We start from the raw sequence: 22,763 nt of genomic DNA, 5'->3' as shown, positions 1-22,763 counted from the left end.
CAGAGTTATTGCTAAGAAACAGACATACAAATAGCCCTTTTTAAAACGAAATTATTCACTGGAGATTATTTAATGTCATTTCATAAAGGCATGGCCTAATTACAATACAATTGCCTGTCTATTAAATCATAGAATCATAGAATAGTTAGGGTTGGAAAGGACCTCAAGATCATCCAGTTCCAACCCCCCTGCCATGGGCAGGGACACCTCACACTAAACCGTCCCACACAAGGCTTCGTCCAACCTGGCCTTGAACACTGCCAGGGATGGAGCACTCACAACCTCCCTGGGCAACCCATTCCAGTGCCTCACCACCCTAACAGGAAAGAATTTCCTCCTTAGATCCAATCTAAACTTCCCCTGTTTCAGTTTTAACCCGTTACCCCTTGTCCTGTCACTACAGTCCCTGACGAAGAGTCCCTCCCCAGCATCCCTATAGGCCCCCTTCAGGTACTGGAAGGCTGCTATGAGGTCTCCACGCAGCCTTCTCTTCTCCAGGCTGAACAGCCCCAACTTCCTCAGCCTGTCTTCATACGGGAGGTGCTCCAGCCCCTGATCATCCTCGTGGCCTCCTCTGGACTTGTTCCAGCAGTTCCATGTCCTTTTTATGTTGAGGACACCAGAACTGCACACAATGCTCCAGGTGAGGTCTCACAAGAGCAGAGCAGAGGGGCAGGATCACCTCCTTCGACCTGCTGGTCACGCTGCTTTTGATGCAGCCCAGGATACAGTTGGCTTTCTGGGCTGCGAGCGCACACTGCAGCCGGCTCATGTTCATTTTCTCATTGACCAACACCCCCAAGTCCTTCTCTGCAGGGCCGCTCTGAATCTCTTCTCTGCCCAGTCTGTAGCTGTGCCTGCGATTGCTCCAACCCAGGTGTAGGACCTTGCACTTGTCGTGGTTGAACTCACAGGAACTCACTGGTTCCCTTAGGAATGGGTGTATTGAGCAGATTCGCAGTTTTCATCTTGGGCCCACCTTTTAATGCCCGACAATGGCATCTCTTTAGCCGCTTAGTCAAAATGTCACGCTAGGTCACGTCTCCTACAGGCATCTATACGTATTACAGTCATACCATCCCCATACCCCAAATAAATAGAGTGACATTTACCTAGGAGCATTGTGAGCCAAACGAGCAGTTTCCAGGTAGGCAGGAAAGCGGAAAAGCAAGTCAGTTCACAGAATAAGGGACAAGGAGGTAATTCACCAGAAGGGGGTCATCCCAGGAAGGAGAGAAACCATTCAGCAACGAGCAGATGTGTGCAACAGGGTAGGAAGAACAATCCAGGTCGAATTTGGAGACAGTATTAGGCGAAACTTCAGGAAGATGCTAGAAGGAATGTCAACTCCATCCCCGACCTACTCAAAGTAAAGGCCTTCCATCAAGTGCTGGAACTGAAAACAGGCAGCCTTAAGGTGTGAAAAAAGACTCGTTCCAGCTGAAGAATGGGAGCAAGGGAGGAAGGAAGACCTGGAGGATTTTTCCCCTTGGTTTTTTGTATTTGTTTGGGGGTTCGTTTGGGGTTTGGGATTGTTTTTTTAGTAAAGGTCTCTTATGGCACTGAAACAAGAACTGACCCGAAGATCCTGCCAAGGCAATGACTGCGGGTGGGGAATCACACGTGAGCCACTAACAACGCAGAAGCGAGGTTAAGGATTTAGTAACCCTTCCGAGGTCACAAATCAGCCCCCTGCGGATGTACGTTCCTTTAAAGAGCAATCCAACAGACAGGAATCTGAGCTGGGATGTCGACACTGAGCTGAGGATTTACGTGGGCAGCAGTGAGGTCCACGTAAGTAAGGCAGGTATGGGGATGTGCGATGAGGGGCAGACCTTGCCCACACAACAAGATCTTCTCTCGCTTTATTCCTCACTGTGCGCCCCTCGTCTTTCTTGAACAAGCAACAGGGTCTCATCCAGCCCGGGGGGGCTCAGGTACTCCCAGGTCTGTTTCAGGAAGGGGAAGAGGAAGATGATGGTGGAGGCCATGATGAAGAGGATGGAGGGCTTTGAGGCCAATGGTGCTGTCCTGGGGAGGGACAGGGGCAGGGTCCATGACACCGCACACGGTGGCTCCCCCAAACCCCCGTGTGCCCCCCCGTACCTGGCCCAGGGTCCCCTCGTGGCTGGGGTCAGCAAAGTCAATGGAGTTGTCGAAGCAGGGGGAGACGCTGAAGGGGCTCTGGCCCTCGGGGCACCTGCGGGGGGCAGGAGGTGGGGGACAGACGCAGGCACGTGGGGACATGGGGACACCGGGGCATGGCCATGGGGACAATGGGGACATGGCCATGGGGCAGAGGGAAATGGCTGGGGGGTACTGGGGACATGGACAAGGGGACACTGGGGACAATGGGGGCATGGCCATGAGACAGTGACAGGGACAAGGGGTACCCGGCCATGGGGACGGGGGGGACACGGGCCGGTGGGACATGGCCTGGGGGCAGTGGGGACGTGCAAGCTGAGGAGCTGTTTGTTCACACGTGCACCCGGCTGCACCTCTGCACACGTGTGTGTGTGTGGGGGTGACCCCCCACATGTGCATGTGCCCTTCACCCCCTCAGTGCCCCCTGCTCCCTGGGGTGCGGGTGTCCCGCATAGCGTGTCCCTGTCCAGCCCCCCCCCGTGACCCACAGTGTGACCCTGCCCCACATTCCTGTGCCCCATAGCGTGTCCTTGTCCTGCCCTCCCTGTGCCCCAATGGGTTCCCACTCATGTCCCTCTCCCCCCCATGTGCCTCATCGCTTGTCCCCACCTCATGGCCTGTCCCTTCCCTGTGCTCCATGGTGTGTTCCTCCCCCACCCTGTGCCCCATAGCATGTCCCCATCCATGTCCCTGTCCCCTTGTGCCCCATAGCAGGTCCCCCCCCCATGCCCCACCGCCTATCTCCCATCCCCAGCAGCCCCACAGAGCACAGGAGGCCGCCAGCGGTGACAGCTCCTGCGGGGGACCAGCCAACGGCCGCGTGTCCCTGGAGCGGGCATGGAACGGGCATGGATCGGCAGGAGGGGACGGGGAGCAGGCAAGGACGAGGCAGGGATGGGCAGGAGCGGTCAGAGAGCGCCAGGACCACGCAGGACCAGGCAGGATCACTCAGGATCACTCAGGATCACCCGGGACCAGGCAGGACCACGCAGCCCCGTGGCGGCCCTTCCTATTCCAGCGCCGCTGACCCAGAGTCAGGGGAGCCTCAACCCCCATCAGCACCGCCGGGAGGGTCTGAGGCCCCCGGGGGGGGGAATTAGGGTCCCCAGGGAGGGATTTTGAGGTCCAAAGAGGGGATTTGGGGGTCTCAAGGGGGGTTGAGGTCCATGGGGACGGGCTGAGCTCCCCCGCGGGTGCCGGTGACCCCGCAGGTGGGGTTTAGGACCCCGGGGGTGTTTCGGAGTCCCCAGGAGGGTTTGGGGTCCCAAAGTATTTAGGACCTCTGGGGGTGTTTGAGGTCCCGGGGGGGGGGGTTGGGGTCCCGGAGGAGGGGCTTAGGACACCACGGGGGGTTCAGGACCTCAACGGGGGGGAAATGGGGCTTCCCAGGCAGGGCTGAGGCCCCCGGGGTGGTTCCAAGGGGGCTCCAGGGGTGATGCCGCCCGGCAGGAGCCCGGTCCCGGTGTCCCCATCCCCTGCCCGCCCCCTCACCCGGCACCCACCAGCGCCGCCAGCCGCAGGGAACCGGGGCAGGCCACGCCCCCTGCCCCTCGGAGCCACGCCCCCGTCGCGATGACCACGCCCCCTGCCTGGTGCTCTCCGGCGGGTACCGCCCCTCCCACACCCATGGCCGCGCCCCCCCGCCGGGCTGGCCCCGCCCCCACGGTGGGCGCATGCGGTGCCCGTCAAGGGGGGGGGGGGGTCTCGGTGTCATCCGGACCCCCCAGTGGGTCCTGGCACGGGCTCAGTCCCACCCCAGCACCCAGCGCCCTGCCCCGGAGCACCCCAGAACAGCCGTGCGCCCAGTGTCCTGGCCCGTCCCACCCCAGGACATCGGCATCCTGCCACGGACCCTCCCTTCCAAACCAGGACCCCTCTGTCCTGCCCCAGACCACCCCCCGTCCGTCCCCCCCCTCCCCGGACCTCTTCTGAACCCCAGGTTTTCTACCATGGACCCCCCCCGGACCCCACTATCCTGTCCCAGACACCCCCTGTAACCCTCCTGGACCCCAGCATCCTACCCTGATGCCCCCCCTAGCAATTCAGGACCACAGCATCCTGCCCCAGACCTCTCAGGATCCCCCTGGATTGTGATATCCTATGGTAGGAACACACACACCCCCCCCTCCAGGACCCCAGTATCCTGCCCCAAACACCCCATCACTGCAGTATCCCCCCTCAGGACTCCAGTATCCCACTCCAGCATCCCAGGACCACAGCATCCTGCCCCGAAGCCCACCATATCCATCCAGGACCACAGCATCCTGTCCCAGACCGCCCAGCATCCCTCTGGACTGTGATATCCTAAAGCAGAATCCCCAACCAGGACCCCACTGTCCTGCCCCAGACCCCCCCCCATCACCCCAGTATCTCCCCCCAGGACCCCGGTATCCCACCCAGGACCACAGTACCTTGTCCTAGATCCTCCTAATCCCCTCTAGGACCCCAATATCACATCCCAGGACCCCAGTACCCTACCCTATGACACCCCTATTCTGCCCTGGATCCCCCCAGCACTCCCGTTTCCCCCCTCAGGACCCCAATCTCCTGCCCCACACTCCCCCAATGCCCCTAGTACCCCAATATCCCCCCCCAGGACCCTAGTATCCCACCCCGTATCCCCCCATTCCCCCAATGACCACAGCCCCCAACTCTCCCAGTGCTTTATTGGTGCCCCACAGAGCGCTGGGTGCCGGGGGTCAGGGCACGGTGACGCGGTAGGGGCTGCCGGGGACGTTGTCCTCGCCCCAGCGCAGGATCAGGACGTAGTCGCCCTTCTCCTTCACCGTGTAGGTCACGTTGTAGATCCGGTTGCCCACGTGCTTGACGTACACCTCCTCGCAGGGGGTCTTGGGGCCATGCACCCCCACCATCAGCATGTTGGTACCTGGGGGGGCAGAGCCGGGCCCTCAGGATCACCTGGAGGGGCTGGGACACCCCCCCCCTCCCCACACTGGAGCAGGGAGACCCCGACCACAGCACAGCATCTGCCCCTGGGACACCCTGACCCATGCCAGCCCATGCCACCCTAACCCAAAATCCATCATATCCCAGCCCAGGATGCCCCAGGTCCTCCTTGGTACCCCCATGACCCATCACCTCTCCCCCCAGGACCCCCAGAACACCCCAGGACCCTTTTGGGATCCGTCCTGACCCACCACATCGCCTTCCAGAACGCTCCAGGATGCCCTTGGGTCCCTCCCAACCCATCACGTCCCATCCCAGCATCCCCTGGGACCCTCCTAACCCATCCCATCCCATCCCACTGGATCCCTCAGAAACACCCCAAGACCTCGTGGGTCCCCCCAAATCCCATCCCCTTCCAGGACTCTCTGGGACCCCCAAATCCCATCCCATCCCTTTCCAGGACTCTCTGGGACCCCCAAATCCCACCCCATCCCCTCCCAGGACCCCCTGGCACCCCTCAGAACCCATCCCAACCCCTTCCAGTTCCCCAAGGACCAATCACACCCCTCCTAAGACCCCCCCCCCCCCAAGGACTCACCACATTCAGACCCAGGACCCCCCAGAGCCCTCCTGAACCCATCATATCCCCTCCTAAGACCCCCAAGACCCCCCACCCAAGGAGTCCCCAGGACCCATCGCATCCCCTTCCAGACCCCCCCAAGGACCCCTTTGCCCCCCCTTGCCCCATCCCCTCCCCTCCCAGGACCCCCTCACGCACCGGCCTTGCTGCAGTCCACGGTGAAGTGGTTCTTCTGGCCCAGGAAGGCGGTCGCCAGCCCCGGCCCCCTCGCCACCACCTTGCCCGCGTCCGACGAGAACTTGGGGAGCGCCCCGAAGGCGGGGGGGCCCCGCGCTGCCCCCCCCCGCGTCACCGTCTCCACCAGCACCGTGGAGGTCTCGTGCAGGCTGTGACCCCCCGAGAGACGCGGGCCTGCGGGGGGGGGGGGCAGCATCATCAGACACCCCCAAACCCAATGGGAACACCGTCGAGTCCCATAGGGACGGCCCTAACACCGTGGGGATGCACCAAACCCCATGGAGACACCCTAAACACGATAGGGACAGCCCAAATCCTGTTGGACACCCTCAAACCTCATGGGAACAACCCCCAGCAACATGGGGACATCCCAAACCCAATGGGGACACCGTGGAGATACTCCCAAATACCATGGGGTCACCCCAAATTCCATAGGGACAACCCCCAACTCCATGAGGACAACCCCAAACCCTATGGGGATACCCAAACCCCATGGGGGCATCCCCAAACCCTATGAGGACACCCCCCGACTGCATGGGGACACCCCTGTCATGTCAACTTGGGGGTTCTCCATCATGTCACCCTAGGGACCCCTCCATCATGTCACAATGGGGACGTTGGGGAACCCCATTATGTCACCTTGGGGAACCCCCCCATTGTGTCATCCCAGGGACTCCCCAGTGTCATCGCGTGGGACTCCCCATTATGGCACCTTGGAGCCCCCCCAGTTGTGTCAACCTGGGGACCCTCTGTCACAACACCCTTGGGACCCCCCATAACATCACCTTGGGGACCCTCATCATGTCACCCTTGGGGTCCTCCATCCCATCACCTTTGGAAGGGACCCTCAATCCCACCATGCTGGGGACCCCCTGTCACAACACCTTTGGGACCCCCCCCCATCTCATCATCCTGGGGACCCCCAAGCATGTCACAGTGGGGACCCCCCCATTATGTCACCATGGGGACTCCCTATCACATCACCTTGGGGCCCTCCATCCCACCACCCTTGGGTCTCCCCCCTCCATCCCACCACCCTGGGCACCCTCCATGTGTCCCCCCCCCCGTGTCCCTACCGGTGACCTTGGCCTTGAAGGGGCTGCCCACGATGTGGTGGGGGCCGCCGTACTTGATGGAGATGAGGTAGTTGCCGGGGGCCATGGGGGTGTAGGTGACGCGGTGCCCCTCGGCGCACTCCACGCAGTCCAGCTTCACCTTGGAGGGGCCGTCGATGGTGACGGACAGAGCCCCGGGCCCCGCGTTGGCCGTTTGCACCAGGAACTCGGAGCACACCCCTGTGGGGACAGCGCCATGGGTGGCACCGCCATGGGGGCACGGCCCCAGCCTGAGACGTGGCCCCACTGACACCAGCCCAAGACGTGGCCCCACTGACACCAGCCCAAGACGTGGTCCCAGTGCCACCACCACAAGATGTGGCTCCATTGCCACCAGACGTGGCCATGTCCTACAGCGCGATCGCCCCAAGACATGGTCCCATTGACAGCACCAATGGCCACGACCACCAGTGCCACCACCCCAAGATGTGGTCCCATTGACACCAGCCGTGGCCTCATTGCCATCACACCAAGCCATGGCCCGATGCCGGGTTGTGTCCTCACTGCCACCTTCCATGGCCACATCCCCATTGCCACCACCCCAGCCCGTATCATCATACCATGGCCATGCCCCTGCTGCCACCGCCCCATAGTTACACTCCTACAGCCACATCTCATCGCCACCACCTCAGAGCCATGTCTCTGTGACCACGGCCATGTCCCCATGCGCATGGCCACATCTCCATCACCACCCTCCATGGCCACAGCATTAACCATGACCATGGCTATGGCCACCACCACATAGCTACACCCGTACAGCCACATCGCCACGGCCACCACCTCAGAGCCACATTCCTATGAGCATGGCCACATAGAATCATAGAATAGTTAGGGTTGGAAAGGACCTCAAGATCATCCGGTTCCAACCCCCCTGCCATGGGCAGGGACACCTCACACTAAACCATCCCACACAAGGCTTCATCCAACCTGGCCTTGAACACTGCCAGGGATAAAGCACTCACAACCTCCCTGGGCAACCCATTCCAGTGCCTCACCACCCTCACAGGAAAGAATTTCCTCCTTAGATCCAATCTAAACTTCCCCTGTTTCAGTTTTAACCCGTTACCCCTTGTCCTGTCACTGCAGTCCCTGACGAAGAGTCCCTCTCCAGCATCCCTATAGGCCCCTTCAGGTACTGGAAGGCTGCTATGATTCTCATGGCCACCACCCCATGCCATGGCCACGTACCCATTACCACCCTCCATGTCCACGGCATTGACCACGGCCACCACCCCATAGCTATACCCCTCCAGCCACATCCCTACTGCCACCACCCCGTGGCCACAGCCCTGTCCCCATCACCACCCTCCATGGCGTTAACCACGACCGCGGCCACGTCCCCAGTGCCACCGCGGCGCTCACCCGTGACGCCGCCCTCGAGGCCGGGCCCGTAGGCGGTGACGAGGCCGGGGTCCCCGGCCTGGCCCTGCTCCCCGACGCGGATGTTGAAGGGGCTCCCGGGCACGTGGCGCCCGTTGAAGCGCAGGTCGATGGAGTGCACCCCGTTCTCGCGCGGCAGGAACCCGATCGAGTACTTGTCTGGGGGGACACCGGGTCACACACTGCCGTGGCCCCGTGCATCGGCATCGCCGCGCTCCGCATCCCCCTGTCCTCACACCCCTGTGGCCATGTGCCCATGGCCCCCCTCACCCTCTGTCCCTGTGCTTGTGCCCTCACGTCCCCACACCCCGTGTCCTTGCTTCCTGTGTGCCCAAGCCCCATGTCCCTGTATTCCCGTGTCCTGTATCCACGTGTCCCTGTGTCCCGATGCCCCCATATCCCCATGTCCCAACACTCCATATCGCACGTCCCCATGTCCCTTGTTCCCATGCTCCCATCCATATCCCACCTCCTCATATCCCATTATCCCCCCAACGCTGCCCCCATGTCCCGCACTGTCCCATGTCCCATATCCCCCCTCATGTCCTATGTCCCCATGTCCTGTATCTCCCCTTATGTCCTATGTCTCATATCCCATATCCCCACTCATGTCCCATGTCCCACATCTCATACCCCATATCCCCCCTCATGTCCCATGTCCCATATCCCCCCTCATGTCTCATATCCCATATCCCCCATCATGTCCCATGTCCCATATCCCCCCTCATGTCCCATGTCTCATATCCCATATCCCCCCTCATGTCCCCACGTCCCATGTTCCATACCCCATATCCCCCCTCATGTCCCATGTCCCATATCCCGTATCCCCCCTCATGTCCAATGTCCCCATGTCCCATATCCCGTATTCCCCCCCCATGTCCCGCACTGTCCCCCCTCCTCTCCCATGTCCCCCGTCCCCACGCTGTCCCCCATGCCCCGTGCCCCACCGCTGTCCAGCTCGCACACGCAGCACTCCTGCACCGTGCCCCCCGGGGTGTGCACTTTGGCGTCGATGACCCCGCGCGCCCCATTGAGCTGCACCGCGAAGGACGCCGGCTGGTTCACCGTCACCTCCTCCTGCGGGGACACAGCGGGGGACACCCGGGTGGCACCAGGGTGGAGGGGTCCCAAGGGCGACAGGGAGAGGATGGAGGCGGCATCAAGGGTGCCCCAGGGGTGACATGGGGGTGACAGAGGGGACACCCAGAGGTGACACAGAGCACAGAGATGGCGTCAGGGAAGGGATGGAGAGGTCCCAAGGGTGCCACAGCGGTGCTAGAGGGTGACACCCAGAGGAGCCATCAGGGGTGGGATGGGGGGTCCCAAGGTGCTGTGTGGGCTCAGAAGTGGCACCAAGGGTGCCATTAGGGCATCCTAAGTGTCCCATACAGACACAGGGTGCCCCAGGTCTGACCTGGCTCTGCCTCGGCACCCCATGGGCTCAGTGTGACATGGGATGGGGGTGACACCGGGATGCCCATGGGGGGGGTGATGCTGGGGGTGCCCATGTACCTGCAGGCTGGTGACAGTGAGGCGCCGGGCATCGTCCGAGTGCGATGCCACCGGCACCACGAAGGGGCTGTCGGGGATGTGCTCCTCATTGAACTTGATGGAGACCTCGTAGTCACCTGGGGGGCACAAACAGGGGTCACCCTGGCTCTGGGGGGCTCCAAGCAGCCAGGGGTTGGGGGGGGACAGGGGGTCCCTATGCCCGTACCCGGCTCCTGCACAAGGTAGGAGACGCCGCAGGACCCGTCCTTGCGGTCCTCAAAGGAGATCTCGGCCTTGCTGGGCCCTTCGACGGCGATGGAGAGGCCCCCGGCGCCCGCCTCCCGTGTCCAGATGCTGAACTCAGCTGGGGGGCACATGGGGGTGATGAGGGGGTCCCCCGGCCCCCTGCACCGCATCCCACCAGCGCACACATAGCACCCCCATAAGCACCCGTATAACCCTCATTGCACCCTCATCCCCCCATTGCACCCATAAGCCCTCCGTTGCATCCATATCCGCTCACTGCGCCCATATAACCCCCGCTGCACCCATGTATCTCCCATTGCACCCATAACCCCTCCATAGCACCCAAATGACCCCGTTGTATCCATCTCCCCCATTTCCTCCATATCTGCCCATTGCATCCATCTCCTCCTGTCCCCCCCATACCTGTCTCCTCCCATACTCCCCCATCTGCCCATACCCTCTATCTCCTCTATATCATCCATCTCACCCCATAGCACCCATATTCCCCATTGCCCTCACACCCAGTCTTCCCCCCTCATAGCTCATACCCCCTATCACAGAATCACAGAATCCCAAGGGTTGGAAGGGACCTAAAAAGATCATCTAGTCCAACCCCCCTGCAAGAGCAGGGTAACCTACAGTACATCACACAGGAACTTGTCCAGGCGGGCCTTGAATATCTCCAGTGTAGGAGACTCCACAACCCCCCTGGGCAGCCTGTTCCCATACCCCCATGTCCCATATGCCTGTGCCCTGTGTCCCCATATCCCCATCTCTCTCATACCCCCCATTTCCCACCATACCCTCCTATCACCCCTATTCCTCCCCAGCATCCATCTCTTTCCATAGCACCCATATCCCCCCAAGAACCCGTATCCCTTCCACACCTCCCATCTTCCCCCATACCCCCCATAACTGCCGTACTCCCCAGCACCCATCTCTGCCCATATCACCCATATCCCCCCAAGAACCCGTATCCCTTCCACACCTCCCATCTTCCCCTATACCCCCCATAACTGCCATACTCCCCAGCACCCATCTCTGCCCATATCACCCATATTCCCCCATACCTCCAATACTCCCCATCTCCCCCCATTGCGTCCATATCCCCCCAGCCCTTATCTCTCCCTATACCCCCCATCTCCCCCGTACTCCCGTACCCCCCATACCTGGCACCCCGGCGACGCCGCGCTGGAGGCCGGTGCCCCCCGCCCGCACCTTGTGCGCACCACCCTCGCCCAGCGGCCCCACGGTGAACTGGAAGGGGCTGCCGGGCACGTGCTGCCCGCGATACTTGACGCTCACGGTGTGCGGGCCCATCTCCTGCGGCACGAAGCGCACGCTGTAGACCCCGGCGGCGCCCGCCACCACCTCGGCCTCGAAGCGCTGCCCCGAGGGGCTCAGCACGTGCGCACAGAGCTCCTGCGGGGAGCCCTCGCCTGCGGGGGGACACACAGAGCGTCACCAGGGCACCACTGGCACCCCATCACCCCATCACTGCAGTGCCAGGGCACCCAACACCAGGGCGCCAGTGGCACCCCACCACCCCATCACTGCAGTGCCAGGGCACCCAACACCAGTGCACCTCGGCACCCCATCACACCATCACTGCAGTGCCGGGGCACCCAACACCAGGGCACCTCGGCACCCCATCACCCCATCACTGCAGTGCCAGGGCACCCAACACCAGGGCACCTCGGCACCCCATCACACCATCACTGCAGTGCCGGGGCACCCAACACCAGGGCACCTCGGCACCCCATCACCCCATCACTGCAGTGCCAGGGCACCCAACACCAGTGCACCTCGGCACCCCATCACCCCATCACTGCAGTGCTGGGGCACCCAACACCAGGGCACCTCGGCACCCCATCACTGCAGTGCCGGGGCACCCAACACCAGGGCACCTCGGCACCCCATCACTGCAGTGCCGGGGCACCCAACACCAGCGCACCTCGGCACCCCATCACCCCATCACTGCAGTGTCGGGGCACCCAACACCAGGGCACCTCGGCACCCCCTCACCCCATCACTGTAGTGTCGGGGCACCCAACACCAGGGCACCTCGGCACCCCATCACCCCATCACTGCAGTGCCAGAGCACCCAACACCAGTGCACCTCGGCACCCTATCACCTCATCACTGCAGTACTGGGGCACCCAACACCAGAGCACCTCGGCACCCCATCAACCCATCACCGTGGCGCTGGGCCATCCCAGTGCACAGCAACACCAGTGCCAGGACACCCTGACACTAGGGCACCAGTGGTACCCCAGCACTCCATCAGCATGCCACCCCATCATGCCAGTAGTGGGACAACCCAGCACCCACCACCACAGTACTGGGGCACCCCAGGGCACAGCAACACCAGTGCCAGGATACCCTGACACCAGGGCACCAAGGGCACCCCAGAACCCCATCACCATGCACCTCACCACCCCAGTGTTCGGGCACCCCATCACACGGCAAGCACAGTGCCACGGCACCCTGACACCAGGGCAGACACCACCCCATTGCCCTGGCACCTCATTTCCCCATGACCATGGTGCCAGGGCACCCTGACATTTCAGCACCATGTCACCCTGGCACCCCAATACCAGGCACCAGGGGGGTGCTGGCCCCTGGTGTGAGCACCCAGCCCTTGTGCAAGGACACGGGGTCCCCTGTGAGCACACACGGCCCCCGTGCAAGGGTGCTCTGCTGCACCCAGCCCTGGTCCCTTGCGCAAGCCCCCAGTGCCCCGGTGCCCCCCCGCACGCACCGTCCTGGCTGCGGGTGATGGTGCTGAAGGGGCCGAGGCCATCGCGGGGCAGGAAGCTCGGGAACGCCGTCGGGAAGGGGTCGGCGCCGACGCGCGTGGACTCCTCGACGCGCACCTCTCGCGTGGTCTCCCCGCCCCGGGTCTTGCTGATCTCGGTGCGCTCCGTGCGCGTGTACGTGTGGCTGCTGCGCGTGAAGCTGCGCGACAGCCGCTCCTGCGCGGACACCATCTGGAACCAGCTCCCTGCCACGGGGACAGCGATGGGGCACAGGGACACGGACGTGGGGATGGAGGGAGGGAGGATGGAGATGGGGAGGGATGAGGGAGGGAGGGAGAATGGAGATGGGGAGGGATGATGGAAGGAAGGAGGGATGGAGATGGGGAGGGATGATGGAAGGAAGGAGGGATGGAGATGGGGAGGGATGATGGAAGGAAGGAGGGATGGAGATGGGGAGGGATGATGGAAGGAAGGAGGGATGGAGATGGGGAGGGATGATGGAAGGAAGGAGGGATGGAGATGGGGAGGGATGATGGAAGGAAGGAGGGATGGAGATGGGGAGGGATGATGGAAGGAAGGAGGGATGGAGATGGGGAGGGATGATGGAGGGAGGGAGGGATGGAGATGGGGAGGGATGATGGAGGGAGGGAGGGATGGAGATGGGGAGGGATGATGGAAGGAAGGAGGGATGGAGATGGGGAGGGATGATGGAAGGAAGGAGGGATGGAGATGGGGAGGGATGATGGAAGGAAGGAGGGATGGAGATGGGGAGGGATGATGGAAGGAAGGAGGGATGGAGATGGGGAGGGATGATGGAGGGAGGGAGGGATGGAGATGGGGAGGGATGACGGAAGGAAGGAGGGATGGAGATGGGGAGGGATGAGGGAGGGAGGGAGGGATGGAGATGGGGAGGGATGAGGGAGGGAGGGAGGGATGGAGATGGGGAGGGATGAGGGAGGGAGGGAGGGATGGAGATGGGGAGGGATGGAGTCATGGAGAGATGACGACAAGGATGGAAACAGGGATGGACATGGGGATGGAGATATCAAGGGATGGAGACATGGATGGATGGAGACAAGGATGTAGAAGAGGATGGAGATGGGGATAGAGACGGGAAAGGAGACGTGGAGGGATGGAGATATGGAGGGGTGAAGACATGGAGGGATAGAGATGTCAGGGACATAGGGATGGAGACAGGTGAGGGAGATGTGGATGGAGACAGGGATGAATGGAGACAACGATGGAGATGGCGATGAAGACATGAAGGGATAGAGGTATGGATGGAGGCATGGAGGGACATATGGATAGAGACACAAGGATGGACACAGGGATGGATGTGGGGGTGGATAAAGGGGTGGAAGGATGCAAGGATGAATGAAAACAGGGATGGAGAGAGACAGGGTTGAATGCAGGGATGGATGCAGGATGCAGGGATGGGTAGACACAAGGATGGAGACATGGATGGACACACGATGGACATGGGTATAGATATAGGGGTGGAGAGGTGCAGGGATGGATAGACATGGGGTTGGATGGACACAGGTTTGGATGTAAGGAGGGATGGTCACATGGGTGAACAGATATTGGGTGGATGGGCACAGGGATGGATGGAGACAGTGATGGATGGACACACGGATCATCACCAGCACAAGCAGCCACACATGAACAGATCCACCAACAGATGGAGGCACGAGCAGATGGTGAGAGAAGGAACAAGAAGGTGGAAATCAGCTGGAGTGGCCAGGATGGGTCCCTGTGTTCATCCCTACAGAGGGTGAGGAGGAGGAGGAAGAGGACGGGGCCATTCCCTACCTGGGATCTTGAGGTTGAGGTCACAGGTGCTACCGATGGTGGCAATGGAGGGCGCCTGCCGCCGGCGCGTGATGCTCTCCTTCATGCGGCCCTCACCCGTCACCTTCACCGTGAAGGGGCTCCCTGCAGGTCAGGGGCACCTCAGGACATGGCCACCAGGAGGGGCCCCACATGCCCAGCCCCCAGCGTCCCCCCCATGTCCCCACCTGGGACATGCTTGTCAGCGAACTTGATGTTGATGATGTAGTTGCCGGGCTCAGTGGGGCAATAGGTGACCTTGCAGGTCCCGTCCTCCATGTCCTCGCAGTTGATGTCCACCTTGCTGGGGCCCTCAATGGACAGGCCCAGCCCGCCATAGCCTGGGGAACCACGGGGACATGATCAGTGGTGTCCCACATATGGTGTCACCATCCCGGCCATGGTTACGCCATGGCCACCATCCTCATCCTATTCCATCCCATCTCATCCTGACCATGGCCATACCACAGCCATGGTCACCACAGCATCACCCTCTAGGTTATGGCTACACCATGGCCACCACCCCTTCCTGTCCATAGCCATATCATGGCCACCACCCCGTGCTGGCCTTCGTCACCACCTCATCTGGGCCTTGGCCATGCCACCACCATGGCCACCATTCACCTTCTGCCTCAGACACCATCTCACATTGGCCATGACCAGTACTAGACCCAAGTAACCATGGCCACCATCCCATCCTGGCCTTGGCCAAGTCTCCATCCTATTTCAGCTGTGGCCATAGCCACCATCTCATCCCAGACATGATCGTCATCCCACCCTGGCTATGCCCACCATCTCATCCAATCACAACTAAAGCCATCATCCAAGCCTAGCCATGGCCATTGGTCACCATCTTATGCCAGCCATGACCATGGTCTCCATCCCATCCTCACTGTGGCACACCACAGCCATAACTGTGGCCACCACCCCATCCTTATGTTGACCACAGCCAGCACATGACCACGGCCACCATCCCATCTTGGCCATGACCGTGATCCCCATTTCATCCCAGCCATGAATATGGCTTCCATCCCATCCTGGCCATGGCCACCACTCCGTCCCACCACAACCACCCCATGGCACTGACCACCCCACAGTCCCCCCAGCCCATGGCCCCACGGATCATGGTCTCACCGGCACTGCGTGTGTCCACGATGAACTCGGCCACCTCGAAGGTGTGCCCTTCCACCAGCCCCTTGCCCCACACCTTCACCCTGCTGGCGTCCCCGATCTCCGACTGCCCCACCAGGATCTTGAAGGGGCTGTTGGTGACGTGCTGCCCGCTCTTCTTCACGCTCACCACGTGCTCACCCACCTCCTTGGGCGTGAAGGAGATACCTGGGGGGGGGGCAACACCATCAGACACCTCCATCTGCCCATGGCCTCCACCTCCAGCCTCTGGCCATCTCCAGGCCCTGGCCACCACCCCCATACCCTGACCCATGGCCACTAAGCCCTGGGCATCCAATACCCCAGAGCTACCCATCCATGTGACCTACTGCCCTGTTGTCCCCTGTCCCACATCCCCATGCCTGTGCACCCACCACCCCGTGCTCTGTGTCCCAGTTCTGTCCCCATATCCCTATGTCCCATGTTCCCCATATCCCCATGTCCAATGTCCCCATATCCCCATGTCCCACGTTCCCCATATCCCCATGTTCCATGTCCCCATATCCCCACGTCCCATGTTCCCCATGTCCCCATATCCCCAATCTCCATATCCCCATAGGTCCATGTGCCATGTCCCCATATCCCCCATCCCCATATCCCCCGTCCCACATCCCGCGTCGCGCGCACCGATGTGGCGGTTGGGCAGCCTCTTGAGCAGGCAGGGCTCCTCGGTGCCGGATGGGGCTCTGATGCTGGCCGTCAGGAGGCTCAGGTCCGTCTCCGTGATCTTCAGGGACACGTCCGTGGAGGTGCCCACGTTGAGCTGGGACGTCCGCATGGAGTCGTCCCCTGGGGAGCTGCTGTCAGTGGGGCCATCCACATGGCCATGGGATGGGGTCCCCGAGGGCCAACAAGATACCCGTGGCCATGGGATGATGTCCCCAAGGACCAGTGATGTCCCTATGGCCATGTCATAAGGTCCTGGTGGCCAGGGATGGACAGGGACACCATGGCTGTGTGGTAGGTCCCCACAACACTGCAGGTGTCCCCATGGGCACACAGTCATCTCCATGACCACGCAGGCGTCCCCATGGCCCTATGGAGGTGCCAAGGACCTCAGTAGGATCCCCAAGACCCAGTGAGGTCCCCATGTCCATATGATAGTGTCCTGGTGGCCAGGGGTGGACAGGGGCACCACAGTTTTTTGATGGGGTCCCAATGGCCATGCAGGGGTCCCCATGACCACGTAGATGTCCCCATAACCACACAGGGAACACATAACCATACAGAAGTCCCAAGGACCTTGGTAGGACCTCCAAAGCCCCATGAAGTCCTTATGGCCATGTGGTGGTGCTCTGGTGGCCAGGGAAGGACAGGGACACCACATCTATGTGGTAGGTCCCCATAACCACACAGGGGTCCCCACGGCCATACTAAGCTCCCAAAGGACCTCGGAATCCCCAGGACCACGGCTGGTCCTTCCTCACCAGTGATCTTGGCAGTGAAGGGGCTGCCTTTATGGTGGCCACAGCCAACACATGGCCTTGGCCACCATCCCACTTGGCCACGGCCACCATCCCATCCTCGCCATGGCCATGCCATCTGATTCCAGCCATGACCACGGTCCCCATGACCCTGCAGGTGTCCCCACGACCACACAGAGCCCCCAGGGAGCTCAGTGGGCCCTGGCTCCCATCTCACCGGTGATCTTGGCGGTGAAGGGGCTGCCCGGGATGTGTTTGTCATCGAAGCGCACGATGATGTTGTAGTCCCCGGGCGCGGTGGGCAGGTAGGACACGGTGCACGTCCCGTCCTTGTTGTCCTGGCACGTGATCTCCGCCTTGGACGGACCTTCCACCGCCAGCGAGAGCCCTCCTACGGGACACAGCGTTGCCAGTTAGGAGCCATTGAGGGCCTCCAACCCCTTCCAGTGCCATTGAGGAGGTCCCAGGACCCTCTTGGTGCCTCCTTTGGCCCCTGCTCACCCTCGCCAGCGTCCTTGGTGACGATGGTGAAGGTACAAGGCTTGTTGACCATCCCATGGCTCAACCCTGGCCCGTAGGCGCTCACGTGCCGGGGGTTGATGGCATCCACGTAGAACTGGAGGGGACTCCCTGGAGACACAAAGGACATTGGTCAAAGCCCCCCATGGGGACACCCCACACTATGATGGGCTGCTCAACCCAAGGTGGGATCCACCTTGCTCAGCCACCTCCCAGTGCCCCCCAATGCTTCCCAGTGCCTCCCAGTGCCCCCAGTTCGATGTCTCACCAGGGATGTGGTTGCCATCGTAGCGGATGTCCATCTCATGCAGACCCTTCTCGGTGGGAGCGTAGCGCACGGTCACCGTCCCGTCCTTGTTGTCGGTGATGTTGGGTCGCGCCGTCTTCCCCGAGGGCATCCGCACCTCCCCTATGGTCACCAGGTCAACCGGGTGTCACCATGGGGCTGGGTCCTCCCCACCATGCCCTACGACGTGGTCAGTGCCCCCCACACCGAGGTCTCCCTGCCCCATACCTGTGATCTCGCCCTTCTGCACTGTGAAGGGGATGACCAGGTTGAAGGGCCGCAGGTTCTCAGCAGTGGCCGGGGGTTCCTCTGTGGCCTGAGGTGTGGGGCACAGAGGAGGGGTAAGGAACAGGATACCCATGGCGGCTGCCAACATTACAGTGGCCATTGTGGACCCAAAGCTCAGCCCCATGGTGTCCACCATGGTCTCCCAACTCTATGGTGATCATCATGGCCCCAACTCCATGGTGACCATCATGGTCTCCCAACCTCATGATGTCCATTATAGCCCCAGATCTCTGCCCCATCATGACCACCATGGTTTAAACTCTTCACCCCACAGTGCCCACCATGGCTCTCCCAAATCTATGATGACCACTATGGCCCCAACTCTTGCCCAAGATCTCTTCATCACAATCTTCCAACCCTACAACGGCTACCATGGCCCTAGCTCTCTGCCCTATAGCACCTATCATAGACTCCCAACCCGACAGCGCCCACCATGCTCTCCCAGCTCCATGAAGACCACCATGGCTCCGGTTCTCTCCCCCATTGTGCTCCTTCATGGTCTCTCAACATCATGGTGCCCCCTATAGCCTCACAACCCCACAATAAATCCCACCATGGTGTCAGCTTTCTGCCCCATGGCGCCCATCATGTTCTCCCTCCTCCATGGTCCCCATCATGGTCTCCCAACTCCCTGGTGCCCATCGTTCTCCCAACGCCATAACAGCCACTTGGGCCCAAACTCTCTGGCCTATAGCACCCATCATAGACTCCCAACCCCTTGGTGCCCACCGTACTCGCCCAACTCCATGAAGACCACCATGGCCCCAGCTCTCTGTCCCATGGTGCCCGCCACGATTTTCCAACTCCATGGTGACCATTACGGTCTCCCTGCTCCACGGTGCCCATCACAGCCTCTCAGCCCGATGACATCCACCATGACGCCAACTCTCTGCCCCATGGCACTCCCCATGGTCTCCAAACCCCATGGTGCCCACCAAAGTCTCCCAGCCCTATGGGGGGTCTCCTTGCTCCTTAGTGACCGCCATGGCCCCAACTCTATGCCCTATAGCACCCATCATAGACTCCCAACCCCATGGTGACCATCATGGCCCCACGTGGTGCCCACCACGTCCTCCCAACCCCACGTTCTCCACCCCACATGGCCCCACCGTCACGCACCAGGACGTGGAAGGGGCTGTTGGGGACGTGCTCGCCACCGAAGCGGATGGTGATCACGTATTTCCCGGGCTCGGGCGCTGTGTAGTAGATGTCGAAGGTGCCGTCGTGGTTCTCCACCACGTCCACGTCCAGCTCGGCCCCGTCGGGGGTGGACACTTTGCAGGTCACCTTTCCCTGCCCGGCCGCTTTGGCGTCCACCGTGATCACCGTCTCCTCCCCGATCTGGATGGTGGGGCCCAGGCAGGCGCCTGGAGGAGGTTTGGTGGGGGGGTCATGGTTATGGGGGCACATCTCTAGCCCCACAAGTGACCCCCTCCAGCCCAGCCCCAGCGGCACTTACCCAGGCCATGGCCCCCAATGGACACTGTGGAGAGACAAAGGAGAAGCACGTGAGAAGGGGCAGCGGCAGGGAGGGGGCCATGGGGCAGCACAGGGGAATCCATGGGGCAGGGTTGGGAGCCAGGGAGCAGCACAGGGATGCCATGGGGCAGCAGGATGCAGCATGCAGATGCCATGGGTTAGTAAAGGATGACATAGGGAAGGATGGAGATGCTATGGGGCAACCCAGGGATGCCATAGGACAGCCTGGGGATGCTGTGGGTCAGTGAGAGCTGTTGTGGGGCAGAGTACGGGTGCTGTTAGACAATGAGGAGATGCCATAGGGCATTGTGGAGATGTTGTGGGGCAGCACAGGGATGCTGAAGGGCAGCACAAGGAATGCCGTAGGGCAGCAAGGGGATACCATGAATCAGCAGGGGCTGCCATAGGGCAGTGAAAAGATGCTGTAGGTCAGCCATGGGGCAGGGTGGAGATGCCATAGGGCAGCAAGGGGATGATATGGGTCAGTGGGGGTCAGTATGGGTCAGCATGGGTCAGCAGGGGCTGCCATGGGGCAGTGGGGGGATGCCATAGGGCAGGATGGGTCAGCGTGGGTCAGCACAGGGCTGCTATAGGTCAGTGTAGACATGCTACAGGTCAGTGGAGGTCAGGATGGAGATGCTGTGGGTGAGCACAGGGATGCTATGGGTCAGTGTGGACACACCGTGGGTCAGTTTGGACATGCTGCAGGTCAGCACAAGGCTGCTATGGGTCAGCATGTTTGCTATGGGATGCTGTGGGTCAGTGTGTGTGCTATGGGATGCTATGGGCCAGGGTGTTTGCTATGGGATGCTACGGGTCAGTGCGTGTGCTATGGGATGCTGTGGGTCAGTGTGTGCTATGGGCCAGTGTGTGTGCCATGGGATGCTATGGGTCAGCATGTCTGCTATGGGATGCTACGGGTCAGCATATTTGCTATGGGATGCTGTGGGTCAGTGTGTGTGCTATGGGATGCTATGGGCCAGGGTGTTTGCTATGGGATGCTACAGGTCAGTGTGTGTGCTATGGGTCAGCATGTGTGCTATGGGTCAGTGTGTGTGCCATGGGATGCTATGGGTCAGCATGTCTGCTATGGGATGCTACGGGTCAGCATATTTGCTATGGGATGCTGTGGGTCAGTGTGTGTGCTATGGGATGCTATGGGCCAGGGTGTTTGCTATGGGATGCTACAGGTCAGTGTGTGTGCTATGGGTCAGCATGTGTGCTATGAGTCAGTGTGTGTGCTATGGGATGCTACAGGTCAGTGTATTTGCCATGGGATGCTGTGGGTCAGTGCGTGCTGTGGGTCAGCGCATGTACCTGTGACGAGGCACTTGCTGGCGTCGCCCGCGGGCACGGCGTGGGTGCGGAAGGGCGAGCGCGGGATCTCGTCACCGCCGTACTTGACGGTGCTGGTGTAGCGCCCGGGCAGCGCTGGCACGTAGGACACCGCGTACGTCCCGTCCCCGTTGTCCCGGATCGACGACGCCGTCGGCTGCCCCTCGGGGTCCTGCAGCACCCAACGGGGTCAGGGCACACGTATGGGGCATGGGTGCCCTACAGGGCTCAGCACCCAATGGCATGGGGACCAGAGCTACATACAGAGCTCAGGCTCCAAAGACAGGTGCCAAGGCACATTATGGGTCCCAGCACCCATGGGTGCTACAAGTATATATGGGGCTCAGCATGAAATGGTGTGGGTTCTAGAGACGCATATAGGTGTCAGCACTCAATGGCAGGGGTGTCAGGGCACCATGTGGGTCTCGGCACCCAATGGCATGGGTGCTAGAGCTACATATGGGTCTCAGCACCCATATGGTCAGGTCACCACATGGGTCTCGAGACCTAGCGGCTTGGGTGTCAGGGCTACCTGTAAGTCTCCTCACCCAATGGCACGGTTGCCAGGTCAACCCGTGGATCTCAGCACCCAATACAATGGGTTCTAGAGCTACACGTGGCTCTCAGTACCCAGTGCCATGGGTGCTGGAGGGGTACATGGGTCTCAACGGGACCCACGGGCGCTCACCAGGATCTGGACAGTGAGCAGCCCCTCGCCGGCGTCGCGTGCGTCGATGGTGAACTCCACGGGCAGGCTGGCGGGGACGCCGGTGGGGCTGAGCCCAGGGCCGCTGGCTCTCACCTTGCTGGCGTCGTGGCCCGGCACTGCCTGCAGCTTGAAGGGGCTGCAGAGGACATGCAGGTCAGTGGGGTGCTGGGACCCACAGCCCCTGGGGGTCCCATGGTCACCCCACGGCAGGTTCCTCACCTGCGCGGCACCTCCTGGTCAGCGTATTTGATGGTCATGGTGTAGGGGCCGTCGGTGGACGGGGTGTAGTTGACTTTGTGGGTGCCGTCGCCATTGTCACGGACCTCAACCGGCTCTGGTAGACCTGGGGAGAGGCGGTCAGTGGGGCTGGGGCACCCTAAGGAGGGGGCGGATCTATAGGGTTGAGCACCCTATGGAGCAGGACAACCTACAGAGAGTGGGATCTATGGAGCTGGACGCCCTATGGAGCAGGAAACTCTATGGAACAGGGGTCTATGGGGTTAGATACCCTATTGAGTAGGACACTCCGTGGAGAAGGGCATTCATGGGGTTGGACACCATATAGAGTAGAACACCCTATGGAGCAGGACAGCCTATAGAGGGTGGGACCTATGGGTTTCAACACCATAGATCCCACCCTATCCCATAGATAGAACATAGATGGTGTAGAACATCCTATGGAGGTTGGTTCTATGGGGCTGGGAACCCTATGGAGAAGGTCATCCATGGGGTTGGACACACTATAGAGCAGGAGACCCTGTGGAGCATGGGTTCTATGGGGTAGGACACCCTGTGGAGGGTAAGATCTATGAGGTCGGGCATCCCGATAGAGAAGACATCCACGGGACTGGACACCATGGAGT

General features: G+C 61.1%; 2 protein-coding genes across 4 annotated transcripts in view; both read right to left on the bottom strand.

Annotated features, from left to right (window-relative positions):
• The window catches only part of TMBIM4 (transmembrane BAX inhibitor motif containing 4), a 42,714-nt gene extending 27,472 nt beyond the window's left edge, over positions 1 to 15,242 (bottom strand). Inside the window, exon 1 of one of the 2 annotated variants that reach the window (XM_065681729.1) lies at positions 15,235 to 15,242. In XM_065681729.1, the coding sequence (XP_065537801.1) occupies positions 15,235 to 15,238 (4 nt within the window). In that variant the 5' untranslated portion in view covers positions 15,239 to 15,242. Of the gene's footprint in view, positions 1 to 8,139; positions 8,148 to 15,234 lie in introns of those variants that run through there. The other variant, XM_065681633.1, reaches the window with a different exon arrangement.
• FLNC (filamin C) overlaps positions 4,795 to 22,763 on the bottom strand; it is a 41,242-nt gene continuing 23,273 nt past the window's right edge. For both annotated transcript variants that reach the window (XM_065681011.1, XM_065680939.1), the window contains 22 exons: positions 22,120 to 22,243; positions 21,880 to 22,036; positions 21,174 to 21,363; positions 19,837 to 19,860; positions 19,497 to 19,744; positions 18,318 to 18,405; positions 18,072 to 18,212; positions 17,786 to 17,914; positions 17,502 to 17,675; positions 16,488 to 16,649; positions 15,825 to 16,028; positions 14,879 to 15,031; positions 14,673 to 14,795; positions 12,863 to 13,105; positions 11,271 to 11,540; positions 10,082 to 10,219; positions 9,877 to 9,992; positions 9,312 to 9,441; positions 8,347 to 8,523; positions 6,946 to 7,164; positions 5,831 to 6,043; positions 4,795 to 5,032 (listed from right to left, as the gene is read on the bottom strand). In XM_065681011.1, the coding sequence (XP_065537083.1) occupies positions 4,845 to 5,032; positions 5,831 to 6,043; positions 6,946 to 7,164; positions 8,347 to 8,523; positions 9,312 to 9,441; positions 9,877 to 9,992; positions 10,082 to 10,219; positions 11,271 to 11,540; positions 12,863 to 13,105; positions 14,673 to 14,795; positions 14,879 to 15,031; positions 15,825 to 16,028; positions 16,488 to 16,649; positions 17,502 to 17,675; positions 17,786 to 17,914; positions 18,072 to 18,212; positions 18,318 to 18,405; positions 19,497 to 19,744; positions 19,837 to 19,860; positions 21,174 to 21,363; positions 21,880 to 22,036; positions 22,120 to 22,243 (3,611 nt within the window). In that variant the 3' untranslated portion in view covers positions 4,795 to 4,844. The remainder of the gene's footprint in view (positions 5,033 to 5,830; positions 6,044 to 6,945; positions 7,165 to 8,346; positions 8,524 to 9,311; positions 9,442 to 9,876; positions 9,993 to 10,081; positions 10,220 to 11,270; positions 11,541 to 12,862; positions 13,106 to 14,672; positions 14,796 to 14,878; positions 15,032 to 15,824; positions 16,029 to 16,487; positions 16,650 to 17,501; positions 17,676 to 17,785; positions 17,915 to 18,071; positions 18,213 to 18,317; positions 18,406 to 19,496; positions 19,745 to 19,836; positions 19,861 to 21,173; positions 21,364 to 21,879; positions 22,037 to 22,119; positions 22,244 to 22,763) is intronic.

Source organism: Lathamus discolor, chromosome 1 (genome assembly GCF_037157495.1).
Source record: "Lathamus discolor isolate bLatDis1 chromosome 1, bLatDis1.hap1, whole genome shotgun sequence".
Classification (NCBI taxonomy): domain Eukaryota; kingdom Metazoa; phylum Chordata; class Aves; order Psittaciformes; family Psittacidae; genus Lathamus; species Lathamus discolor.
Note: the sequence above shows the minus strand (reverse complement) of the source record. Positions and strands in the feature narration are given on the sequence as shown.